The 13,642-nt window shown below is 40.3% G+C and overlaps 1 protein-coding gene across 1 annotated transcript; it reads right to left on the bottom strand.

The window, feature by feature from the left end:
- Window positions 1–2,469: 2,469 nt before the first annotated feature.
- On the bottom strand, window positions 2,470–13,600 carry LOC113993374 (inducible T-cell costimulator-like). The gene is made up of 6 exons (XM_027731417.2): window positions 13,519–13,600; window positions 7,615–7,653; window positions 5,293–5,631; window positions 4,200–4,312; window positions 3,506–3,596; window positions 2,470–2,971 (listed from the first exon to the last, which is right to left on the bottom strand). The coding sequence occupies exons 1-5, from the start codon at window positions 13,598–13,600 to the stop codon at window positions 3,507–3,509; spliced, it is 663 nt and encodes a 220-aa protein (XP_027587218.1). The 3' UTR covers window positions 2,470–2,971; window position 3,506.
- Between the last annotated feature and the right edge of the window lie 42 nt (window positions 13,601–13,642).

The raw sequence follows: 13,642 nt of genomic DNA, 5'->3' as shown, positions 1-13,642 counted from the left end.
GGTTTATTGACTTACTGTCTTCATATACTCCATACTGGTACAGACTGGGAAGTTATACCAGTTATAAATCAGAAAGGATGAAAGCAGCTTACTGACACTGAATCTTGCATTAGATGTCGTATGACAGAAACTGATTTTACATGACCGCTGTTGTTAGAGATTCAGCTCCTGGAAAAGCCCTAGCCAAAATAATTTTTCAGTAATAATCTCAATGAAACAATAGAAGACAAGGATGTAGAGGGAGAAGTTGTAGAACCTTTCTTGTGGGGTATCAAACAACTGTACAATTTCTGTGACAATCCTAAACCATTACGTAGCAAACCGAGAAAACATAGGTTGAGATTGTATATTAGTAGTTTATTTTACCCCAGACCTCTGATTTCCTGGCTGTTATTTGGAAGATTCTCAAGCTTCTGCTTGTCTTGAAAGAGGATTTTTTAGAGGAGTTGGCTGTAATATTCTTATTTGATTTTTTTTCCTGCTAAAATGGTCTTTTTCCAAAACTGGGAGTTTCCAAAGAGAGGTTTTACTTTTTGAAATGATGACCTGTTAGAACATTGGGGTTTTTTTATTTGTTTATTTTATTTTAATCCTTTCTTGTCACACAGTCTATAGACTGAGTTTGTGTTATTTTTTCATGGTGTTTTCTTTTTTTTCCCTCATTTTGTCATCCTTTGTCTTCTTTCAGCTACTTTTAATTTTGAGGTATTGAAGTATGGCAGAAAGAAATTGAAAAATGTCCCAAATTAATCACGAATGTTATGTCTCCTGCATAAGGGGTTAAAGGAAAGGAAGAAGAGATGGGACAATATTAAAAAAGACTTTCTCATGAAAATAAAAGGAAACAAACAGATCCAAACTGATAGGTCACTATCTCACTGCATAGAAACAGGGCCAAATTTTTGGTTTTCACTTTTTTAATATTTTTTTCCTTACTCCTTTTCCTGCTTCCCACTAAGATGCTATACAGGGATAAATTTTCCTGTACTCTCTTCTCTCCCCATTGTGCTGTGGACTTTACAGAGCTTAATCTTTCACGTGACGTGTATTCATGCATGAACTTTCTTGTGGACACATATGGCATAATAAAAAAATGTTTTATTAAGAATAAAAATATATTTTTCCAGAAAGAAAGCAGTAATGGAACCTGAGGTTTTCAAATGCATTGTTATAATGAATATAAATAATTTCTCTCTCCAGTGCAGGATGTATGTATTTTGAACTGCCTTATTCACACTTTCATCATTTGTCCTTTATCCGGCAACATCTCAAGTCAAACCTTGAGTTTTTCCTTCTTTCAGAAACTCTTTACTTCATGAATTTCCATCTCAGTCTGGTGAAAGGTTCCAGGGAGTAGGATTCTCCTCTGTTACATAGGATCTTGCACCTAGTATTTCTCATAGGTAGTAGAGGTTAGCTGTTTTCACCAATAATTTTCAAAGGCAGTAGTTTCACCAATGCTTTTTTAAAACGGTGAGATGGGTGTATTTGTGGAGGTACAGAGAAGAGCTTTGTTTGCTGGGGAGGTCAAGTAATTTGGCAGAGGTTATGTGCCAGGAAGACGGGACAGAATGTAATGTTACCCAACATAGCAGGGTGCCCTCGTCATCCCTGCCAAGGAGCTGGTTACCTGAGCAGGGTAGGGACTGTGTAATTGGCAGTCCCCACCTCATTCAGTGCCTAACTAGTTTCCCTTTGCTTAATGTCACAGTTAGCAATTTGCACCTTCTCTCTGCAATACTTCTGTGTATGCAGGTGTTTGTTGAGGGAACCCCTGCTCTTGATATACCAGCTTATTTCCTCCTCATCCCCATTTGCCCTATGAAAACAACCTTCTCTTTGCCAGACAAGCAGGCGGTGTATCTTTCTCAGCAGTGTCCTCTGACCAATGCCTGTTTTTTTAATGTATTACAGAGAGGCTCAGAATCAATGTACCACTCTAGCAGCCAAATGGCGTCTGGCAAAACATGCAATTTGGATTCCCAGCTGGTCATTTATGGTCAGAGTTTTGATGGATTTCACAAGGAGTATGAAGGATTGATTGTTTCATTCATACTGAAGGCTCTCAGCAATTTCAGGCAGGTCAAGTAACCCCTAAACCCACTGGGGAAGTGGTAAAGGTTTCATGTCAAACCAAAAGAGGAAGTTAATTGCAGTGCAGAGTCCATATGGACACAAGGCCATACGGGCCTTACGGACTGTGTCGTATTTGTGCTGCAAGACATGTGAATAGGAGAGATCGTGCCTCCTAGTTCAGGGTCTGATCCTGAAGATTTGAACTGATCTAAAGAGAAATTGCAGGCTTGAAATATATTCATCTTGTAATATATTCCTCTCTTAGTAAAAGCATTCAGAATTTAATTAAATAAGGGGAGCCCCGAGGTGTGAATGGCAAAGATGTATTGACAGCACAGATACAAAAAATGCAGATCACATACCTGAGGTACTGTGTCTCAGAGAAGTCTCTGCTGTACTCCCTGCTGTACACTCTTGGGTTTTGTTCCCCTGCTAAAGTAGCCCAAACTGAAGGGCGTGTGCAATACATTGACAGTATGGCTGTGCCACAAGGATTGGCACTGGAGGTAGTCTTTTTTTTTTTTGTCAACAGTGGAAAGTTTGTCATAAAGGAGACTAGAAAATAAAAGTTCTCTCTGTGGCAGCACTACAGCAATCTACTCTAGAGCAAACTCATTTTCTACATTTTCTTCAACTACAAGCTGACATCTTTAACATGTTGTTGGCACTTCATGTCCAAGTCAGTGGGTTGGGCAGGGTGCCAGTTAACAAACAAAGCTAGAGCAAAACACAGCTCAGAACAGTACGGGGGTGGGTGTCTCATGACTGAGCACAGGATCATCATGAGAGCTCAGGGAGGCTGGGAAAGGTGAGGAAATGCTGACTTCCCATTGTCCAGGTTCAAGTAGCTGGAAAACTGTGCTTCCAAAATTTCCACACCACAAGCAACTTATGCCTAGAATAGAAATGGAAAATCAATTACATGAAACACCCCATATGTCTGAATCAGTCCAAATTCTTCTTCTGCTCTGTTCTGTAGCCAGTAGCTTCTGACTACTAGGCAAGGGCTTGAGCAGGTAGGAAGTTCCTCATTCTCTACAGAATACTTGCCTTCAGCCAGTAACACTCATTAAATCTAGTAAATCACTTCCCTAGAAAGATTTTGGGTACCACACATCATCTGAAGATTCTGAATGGAACAGTTTCTTATCTCTTCCTCATGCATAAGATGGCACAGACACGAAGCAGTTGCATTTCTAGGAACCAGCCTACCACTATGATTCAAAAGATTTTCAGAGATTTTGCTTTTAATTTCATCTTCCTGCAAGATGGCAGCATGAACTCCACTAACAAGCTACGGTAACAATCCCACCCAGCCACCCACCCATCTAGAAGCAATGGCAAAGACAGCAAGCAGTCCTTTCCCTCCCAGAGAAAGCCTTGTAAGAGATAGAAACAGAGATATGAGTATAACTACGCTTCATACAACCTCAGATTCTTGGTTTTTTAGCTGCATTCACTGCTGCCATGGGCATGTATTCACTGTTGTACTCATGGGAGTTGGAGTCACACTTTTGAATCTGCCAACAGAGGGAAAATACCATGAATTAATTTGTGGTCACTAACCTTTGCCACTCCTGCCTTTGTTCTTTAAGTAGGGCAGTAACTCTGTTTTCAGTGGGAATAATGAAGTCAGAATCTACAGGCACTCACAAAGAAAACTTGCAATAAAACAAACTGAAAATTAAAAACACGCATTGCACAAAAGAATAGCTAATGTCCATGGTCTTCCTTCTTTCCAAATGGTTCTTTGTTTAAGTGGTTTTGCACCAGAACAGTGCTGAAATTGCTCCACCGATGATTTGTTTCCCCTTCTTGAAGAAAACAATCAGGTGAATTTCTTACCAAAGTAATTTTGCTGACCTGTGCAGCATTTCTCCTCTTTCTTTTGGTACCCAGACTTTAAATCGATAAACAATTCTGTCTTCGAAAAATTACATTTGAGTTGTTGCCATCAATGACTGAATTCCAGTGGTAAATTAACAACTCGGTCTTCTTGTCAAAAAACACCTCACGTGCTCAGTGAGTATGTGCCCGTCCCACCCTTTAAATCTCATTAAATCAAGTTCCCCATCCATGACCCTTGGAAAAATGGTTCTGCATAATCTTGTATATTTGCTTACCTTGTTCCTTAAGCAACAGACTACAACACAGCAGGCACAGGAAATCAGGGAAACCATGATGAGGGCAATAATTACCCATGACTCCTGTCCCAGTGAAAAGCAGTCTTCCTTATCTGGACATGGGGACGCAAAAAAAAGTCATTACTGACAATTTGCATTTTTGCCTCCTACAGATAACTTCAAATTATTTTCACTCTTCTCTTCATATTAAAAAATTAGCAAAAGTGAGCTCTGGAGATTTTCCTGAGCTGAATCACTGCCTTGGAAAAGTGTATTCAGCAGGAAGCAAAATATTGCAGTTTTCCAGAAGGAGAGGTGAAACTGTCGGTACACAGTGCTCCAAGTGTAGACTGAATAGAAACCAAGTCAGGCTCCAGAGCATGATGATATTTCAGATCTGAGCAAGGCTTCAGCTTGCATTCAGTGAGAACCACAGGTGATCTAAAGGGCAGCCTGATCAAAAGAAGGGGTAGACCTTTGCTGTCATGTTTGGATAGGAAAGCAAGCTGAGGTACACAAGATCACCCTTGCCCAGATCTGGGAGAAAATACGATAGGGCATGAAACATTTGGGAAAAACTATGAACATCTGGCTATCCATAAAAATGGAAATGGACACTGCAGACAAAATCAAACGTCACAGCTTGATTCTGAGAATCTTTTTTAAATTCAGAGAGGGCTGAGAGATAATTTGACCCAACCACATAATTGTAGCCTCAGCATTTCAGCTTCTATCTTTGTTTATCCTTAACATTTACACTCAGCAGCTTGAAAATGGACAAGGGAAATTTCTGCTGCAGGCAAAGGTGGGACTGCAGTACCCCAAAAGCTGTAGTCTAGCTAACTTGGCTGCCACCAACAGTATGCAAAGCTCAGCATGGCCTGAAAAAACCTGCCCAAGAAGATGAATAAATACAGAGAAGGCGTGCTGATCAGTCTGCCAACACAGTTCCACTGCTACCACCCCCCTGCTAAGTAGTTTTAGGCTGTTCTGTAAATAGCTGTGCAAACTCCAGTCACATTTTTCACTGCAGCACAGTTATGCCTAATGTCTACTTATCAGTAAACTGAAGTGAGGGGAGAAGTAAACTTACCTGGGATGTACAAACAGATTTCTTTCAGGCGGCAATCTATATAAGGAGGGGGGAAGAATACCTCCAGACAGTAGATATAAATGTCCATATGCTTTCTTTCCAGATTTTTAAGAATGAAAGTGGTGCTGGTATTTGAATTCTTTGTCTCACAGTAGGTGACATTACTCTTGGGGAAAACATTCTCTTCATTCAAATGGAGTGTACAGATTTCCTTCTTTTCTTTCCCTTTGAAGAGGGTCATGCTGAACTCGCTCACATTTTGGGGGTTGGGAAATGTGAAGTTGAAGTTTCCATTTTCAAATTCTACCATCACCTGGGGGTCAAGGTTGTAGAGCTGATCTGAAGACATAAAAACAATAAGTATAGTCAGTCACAGAACAATGAAAAGAATCCCTAAAGTGTTAAGAAACTCCTTTAAACAAAGCAAGTAAACCAAGTGATTGAAAATTAAGGCATGTAGGTACTCAGAAAGGCCTGGCTGTGGAAAGTAGCCCTCACAATGAGATACCATTGCATCATTCTGGTCATGTCAGACATTACTGACCAAAAAAATGAGACCTGGCTTGTTATCTACTATAAGGCTGGAGAGGTCACTGTTGGCATTAGATCAGCAACCTTGATAATATTTCTCGTTACTAAAGTTGCTAAATGATAAAGTTACTAAGGTTACTTAAAATATCAGTTACTAGATACTGTTTAAAGTCTCTCCTGGACCAAACACTATATAGACATACAATCCCTGCCTCAGACTGTCAGATTGTCCTATAGGTAAAACAAGGTGGGACAAAGATGACGATAATTATCTCTATTTTTGTTCATAATCTGTACCCCAGTGATCGTGGGATTATAGAATTTTGTGTGTTGGAAAAGACCCTTAAGATCATTGAGTCCAACCATTAATCCAGCACTGCCAAGTCCACCACTAAACCATGTTCCTGAGTGCCACATGTACGTGTCTTTTAATACCTCCAAGGATGGTGATTCCACAACTTTCCTGGGCAGCCTATTCCAACATTTGTCTGCTCTTTCAGTGAAGAAATTTTTCCTAATACCCAAGCTAAAACTCTCCTGGTGCAACTTGAGGCCTCTTCCTCTTGTCCTGACACTTTTTACTCGGGAGAAGAGATTGAATCCTACCTTGCCACAACCTCCTTTTACGTAGGTGTAGAAAGTGTTAAGCTCTCCCCTGAGCCTCCTTTTCTTCAGGATAAACAACACCAGCCACTCATTTCACCAGCTCCATTGCCATTCTCTGGATATACCACAGCACCTCAACAGCTTTCTTGCAGTGAGGGGCCTGGAACTGGACACAGCACTCGAGGTGTGGCATCCTCAGTGCTGAGGGCAGGGGGGCAATCACTGCCCTGGTCCTGCTGGCCACACTATTCCTCACACAGTCCAGGGTGCCATTGGTCTTCTCGGCCACCTGGGCACACTGCTGGCTCATGGTCAGCTGCTGTTGACCAGCACCCCCAGGTCCTTTTCCACTAGGCAGCTTTCCAGACACTCTGCCCCAGCCTGTAGCTCCACACGGGATTGTTGTGACTGAAGTGCAGGACCCTGCACTTGGCCTCATCGAACCTCATACACCTGGCCTCAGCAGTCTGTCCAGATCCCACTGCAGAGCTTTCCTACCCTCCCACCTAACACTTCCACCTAACGGGATGTTTTCTGCAAACTTATTGAGGGTGCACTTGATCCCCTTGTCTGGGTCATTGATAAAGATACTAAACAGAACTGCCCCCAAAAATGAGCGCTGGGGAACACCACTTGTGACTGGCTGCCAGTCACTACCACTCTCTGGGCTCAGCCATCTGGACAGTTTGATGATATAGCTGAACATTTAAAATGGGATGTGAACCCAAAACTCCTACGTAACTTCCTTAACCACAAGACCCAACTTTGTTGAGTAGATAGTGATTTGAAGCACATCATAAAGTTTCAACCTAATTACTTAGGTGGCTATAGCACCTTTATCACTAACATAATGGAAAAAGTAGAAGACAGAGGTCACTGTGTGCATGCACCCGCATGCAATCCAGAAATCACACCTGACCTTCCTAAGACCTGCCTGAAAATCTCTCAGATGTTGTGCAACTCTCACTGGGCAAATTTCTTGGAGAAGCAAAAGAAAGTAAACTGACCAAGAACCTCACAGTTTGACTCTGTAAAGTCATCAACCAATAGCATGGGAAACTCCTTCGAATAAAAATATGTTAAAGTGTGCTGTAAAAAAATGACAGTTTTTTTCTTCAAGGACAGTATTTTTTGATCTAAAAAGGCATTTAAAACCATAAACCAAATTAGGCAAATGTGTCTTACCTATATTTTTGCATGGGTTTGATGAGCAGCTCTCAACTCCTGAAAAATACAAAATTGTTTCCTGTTTAAAATTCAAGAAGGGAGATGCAAGAACAAGGGCTGAGCCATGCAACGTTAAGATGCTGAAGCAAGTTTTTAATTTGTATCATTAGCCTGTCTGATCCTTTCTGTGCTACACTATAAACTTATATGATGTGATAAAACAATGAAATATAAAAAGCAAAGTAGAAAGAAAATGCTTAAGGCAAGAATTTATATTTATCATACATATAGCATTTACAGATTCTGTTTTAAGAATCTGCAAAGTAGTAGGTGTACTTCATAAACAGAAACTGAGACAGAAGTAAAATTTTTTTGCAAAATACCGAGGAAATCTGGCCCACGTAATATAGCATCCTTTTGATTTCTCATGAATCTGAGTCTGCAATGAACCACTATTACACTTTGTTTCCAGACCAAAGTGCTCATTTCCATCAGTGTTTATTCTGTTTCCCCCACTGCTCAGCTCTGCATCAAAGTATCTTATGGCACATCCAGAATGAATATGTAGTTGATGTTCCAACATGTACAGCAAGAAAACCTTCAAGCAATGCATATGGTTTTATTCCTTTCTCAATAGCAACTTTTTTCTTCATTGTTCATAGATATCCTTCATTACAGGACGCAGCCACATTTTTAATGTGTTCTGGATTGGTTCTTCAAGCTGCAGCCTCCATCACCACCCACTATGGCAATACTATGAAATGGTTTGTATGTCAGTACTGGCAACAATAGCCCAGTCTGATAGTGATTCATTTGGAATTTTTCTTTTTGCAGTGTCCTAAAATTAAACGTAAAGCCAGGTATACAGACAAATAGAAAAACTGTGCTTTTCCTGTTGTCTGGGAGCCTGTGTAAGTTCTTCAGAGGCTGCTTAGATAGAAATACACTCTACATCAGCATTTTATGATGCTAAGGAATTATGGGGCAAATACTTAAAGACTTTGATAATATTCTTCTTGTTACTGCTCCAGGGTAGTCTAGATCCACACAGAGCAGGTCCCCAGCTGGTGCCAGGCAGTGCACTGATTACAAAGTATGAATAATCATTTTCCCAAGGCACCTGTTATCTTGGTCATCTGGCCTGTATATGCACAGGAACAGAGGATTATTCTCTTTTGGGTACCTTTCTATGATCTCAACTCTTTCTGGAAAGAGGCAATCTTTTAGTGTCCATGCTTTTTCCTTCTTTGAATCCTTGCCCCGCAATTACTGCCACTGACAAGGGTATTTCCATGAGTGGTACTAGTCTGAAAAATTTTTAGTGTGACACATAAGCTAATGGACTTCTGGAAGACACTTTGCAATGCTCAGTTGGAAAGCTATAGAAACTTTATCCCTTTGTGATTGATTTACCATCTTCCTGGCTACCACATCCTTCTTGGTTTACTGTGCACAATCAGCGCCCTTATCTAATTCAGCGACAGTTCTAATATCTGTACTCTGCTCAGGACTGTTACTTAGGGGTATGATAACAGACAAGGTATTTGGCATCTTGGACCACTGGTGTGAAGATAGGCAGCCAAAACACACAACTCGCCAACCCACAGTGAAACAGAGCTCTAGAACCACTGAATGCACAGACAAAGTGAAAGCCCTTAAAATGTTACATAGTGTGAAAGGCTGAAAGCAAAGGTCAAATAAAGAAACAGTTCCTGATGACTCTCACGTTGCATGATGAAAAAAACCCTTGCTGCTATGAGAAGAGTATTTGAAATAAAGGTCTTTAAAAATGCTCTGTAGTTTGGTAACATATACCTTTCAAATTTGGCCAAAGAGCAGAGAAATTATTTAGGGAGGGGAAATAAAGAACAAGTGTGTTGGTACAGCAGAATTAGGGAACATGATGAATGCTTAAGCTACTCTGATACTTCTGAGAAGCACTCGCCTGTAGCTGAGACCTTTACATTTGTCCCTGGCCATCTGAGAGGAGAGGCAGATGCTGACTCTGTCGGGGCAGCCACAGAGCCAAGTGGTGCCATATTCCCTCTGCGTCCCAGAGGAGCACAGCACTACCCTACTCTGAGCACTAAAGCAACAAATTTGAATTTGTCTTCTCTGTTTGTCTCTGAGAATAGTTCAATTAGGCTGTTAGCTAATGAAATTGCCCTTTCATATGGGGTAGTTTAAAATGTTTGTCAGAGATCATGGTTTTAATCCTTGTTTTAAATGGAAAAGGGCAGAGAGAGGTCATTAAGCATTTAGTTCATGTGACCTCGTGTCAAGCTGAAAGATTGTTTTGTATCCTCTCAGACCCAGAAGCCTAAACTGCCTATTTTCAAGAAAGACTCAGTAATGTATTTCTCTGAATGAGCATTTTGATAAATGTGATGCAATTAATATTCCTTTGAAACAAGTGCCCAAAGAGAAGAGTGTGCTTAGCATAGGACAAAGGCAGCACATTTTGAAATTAGATTAACAGTGCCTAAGCTTAAAACACAAAATTGGCTACATGGATGACCACAACTGGTGAGATCTGACATAAATTTTCAACTCACTGCATCAGCTCCCAGTGTGAATGCACTCACTGGATACTAAAAGGTGGCTCCTTCCCCCTCCCTGTGCCTGATTGCTGTTGTCCTGTGCCCAGTTGTGCCAGTTCATTCCTAGGTAATCCTATGGACCTGTAACATTCTGTGCTTAATGGCCAGACACACTTGGGTTGTCATTTGCCAAGCTCCAGTCAGAATGAATGTACTTTTGGTAGGCTTTGAAATAGGAAACTTATGTTTAAACATCCAATAATATTGAGAGATTCACTGACTAAACCTCCCTAATACCAGCTCATAAATATGTGAATAAAAGACTACACCATGGTATTGCTGGAAACGAACAGAAGACTCTCACTGGTTCAATATGCTTAAAATCTAAACCTGCCTAGATTTGGCCATAAGGTTCCTCTTCATTATTTGTCATAGAAGAGACAATTCAATTGCCTATGAAGGTTTTGAGACAAGAGGAAACAAATTGTTCATTTGTTTCCTGGCAGTGTTACACTGTGGAGTGGCATGGAGTTGTTCCTGGCTTACCTGATGTGAAGCAGAGTCAAGACAAATATTATGGTTCAGATGTAAATCCAAGAGATGAACATGTGTATGGAAGTAACATCTTGCTATACTAAACTATGGAAAAGGATGTGCATTTGTGTATATATTTATTTACAATTATGTCCATTTCCATCTCAATTTCATCTTTACTGCAGCAGGAAATCCCTCTGCCAGAGGTTTGGGAATTTCTATGGTAGTGTGCTTGGATACTGAGGCCAATGGAAGGTGCATTCTTTTCATTTTAATGGGATTGCAATTTTGAGCTTTCTAGTTGCTCTTTGGCAGACCCAGTGCTATTTGAAAGCATCACCAATCTGTTACACATTTTGGTCCTAACAGAGGTTTAAAAACCACTTTCAGTCACTTTTCAAGGCTGAGGTTTAGAGTAGGAGCTTGGTTTTCTTGCTGTTTGTATTATTTGCCATGACTCTCAGAAAGCTAACTAGCTGACAAAAAGAAGCATAATTTCACTTGTGTATTTTTGCCTCTGAAGATGAACAAGGAGATTGCAGACCCTGCCTCTAAAACAAACCCATTTGTTTTGTTAATACTAAATGCATAATGAAACCATACAGTTTTTTAAGTTGCTATAGCTTTTACCTTTCAAGGCACTCTGAAAGATGACACTGTCAATTCAGTGTCATTAGTCATATGCCTAAAACTAACATGTTCCTATCATTCAAGAATCAAGGATAAAGAGAGGAAAGAGTGCTTCTGGGCAAAGCAAGAAATGACCAGAATTATCCTAGGAAGCCATCTATAACCTGAATTATTTTTATGATATAATTTGTGTTGAGAAACACCAAAACTCTTATCAAATGTACCACTAAACAACAGCCATTGTTGATAATATTTCAGAAACCCTTCTAAGAAATGACCATGTCGACGTGCAAAAGCTCGTGTGCAGTGTTTCAGAGTAAGGGCCTCAAGTGCTATGGAATCCCACTTACAGCTCTGTACTCCCAAATCCCATGGCTTATGTTTCTCTACAGTCACCAGAGAGGCTCCATGCTCTTACAAACTATTTCTTTATCACAGTTGGGTTATCAAATTATAATACTCACATGTGCACATATATGTCCCCTTCTGTGACCTATTTACATTGAAAAAAACCCTATCCTTGCTTGTAGGGGTTTAGGTTTGCTAAGTAGGGCTCGCAAATTGCCAAGTTAAAAAACAAACAAACAAAAAGAAACAAACCAACCAAACAAAAAACCAAACAAAACACACCAAAATCTCAGTAGTTACTCTGCTTTTACTCCCAAAAATTTGCCACAATGCTGGGCAGCACTCTCTGGAGACCTAGCTTGTTCTCTAAGTAAGAGTATCATGCTGATGTGTCTTCCATCAGGTTGAACTTTTCTTTTAACAGGAATAGTAATAACTAGTACTTTTTATGCTAAGTACAGCGTAAGATAAAAAAACTTGAGAGATACCATTTCTAATTACAGGCAGACTCTTTATCCTGTCATCTTCTCTCCCCAGTCCCCTTCCCAAATCTACTCTCCATATTTGAAGGAAGGGAGAAGGAAAGGAAAAATGTGGGTATCAGATAGAACAATTATTTGCACCCTGAAAATTACAGCCTGTTTTTGCCCACAAGGAATGGCCTTTTAGGTACCTTCGGCCATGTGTAAAAGCATGCTGGACAAGTAAACCTGCTAAATGGGCTAGGTGAGAAATATGTAACCTAATTGAAAGGACTTTTTGTTAGTAGATTTAAGAATAACTTTCAAAGGAGAAAAAGGGCAGCTCATGTCCCTTTAGTGATACTAATTACAATCCTTTCCTGTGATTTCACCCATCTTTCCATTCTATCTGAAAACTCAGTATGCTGTCCACGTATTAGTTAGCCTTAGTATCTGTATTGCCAGAGCTGAAAACTGGTTTTTATTTATATGAAAGTTTAAGTTTTGTATGAAACCTCAGAAGTACTTAAATTCTAGAGGGGGGCTTGAAACCTATCCTTTATCACTAGAATTTCAGAAGCAAGCATATTAATAGCCCTTGACATGACCTTCAAAAGAGCATATTTAGATCATGCTTAATAACTGCACACACTAAATCTCAGGTCTTCCTTATATTGCATTATACTAAATCCTTGGACAGTATATATATAAAAAATAGATTCTTCCTAATCAGGTATCATCTGTATTTCCATTCTGACCCATCAATATGTGGGTTTCAGAGATAAATGTGAGCTGTGGTATTTTACTTTGCGTAGCTGGGATAAAACACTGAAGCCTGCTAAACACTACATCCATGTTTATGGCTGGACCAGGATCAGTGCTGTCACTGTGCAGCTTCTCAAACACAGCACAGGAATGCTACGGTTCCTTTTCAGTCTGTCTGTGTTTCAAGCCTGCATCAAACCAATCTCGTCCACTCTTCCATGCCATATACATTTTTCATGCATAAAAATTCCCCGTCCAAACAACAGCAGGTTTAATATTAATAACCTGGCTTCTCTTTATTAAGCCATTCACCATCGTGCTGCTGTAAGATCTTATGCCCAGCAAGGGAAGCTGGCTGAAGCACTACAGTCCAAACAGCTAAAGGGTAATGCTGAGCAGATGAGCTAAAGAACATCAACAGTTAAAACTGGTACTTTTTAGTTTCAGAGCAAGTGCCCTGTGATGGCAGGAATTATCTTCCCACCAACTCTAGTTGAGAGCTATCTTTTTGTAGCTGTTTCCCTTGATTACCTTTATCCTCCAACCCCTTGCTATCATGCCTCATTTACTGTCTCCCATCATTGGCTTCTTTCTATTCTGTAGAGATACCTACTGCAAGGAGAATAATGCAAAATTATACTCACTGTACAGGGCTTCAAAATGAAAGCAGAGGACACAGAAAGTTACAGCAACTGACTTCATGCCTGCCTGACACAGAGGCACCATCCTTCTGTCTGCTGTGAAGATGAGGAAGAACACATGGGTAGA

The sequence above is a fragment of the Pipra filicauda genome, unplaced genomic scaffold (assembly GCF_003945595.2).
Source record: "Pipra filicauda isolate LSUMZ 115617 unplaced genomic scaffold, ASM394559v2 scaffold5_size6683894_pilon, whole genome shotgun sequence".
In the NCBI taxonomy this organism is placed as follows: Eukaryota; Metazoa; Chordata; class Aves; order Passeriformes; family Pipridae; genus Pipra; species Pipra filicauda.
Note: the sequence above shows the minus strand (reverse complement) of the source record. Positions and strands in the feature narration are given on the sequence as shown.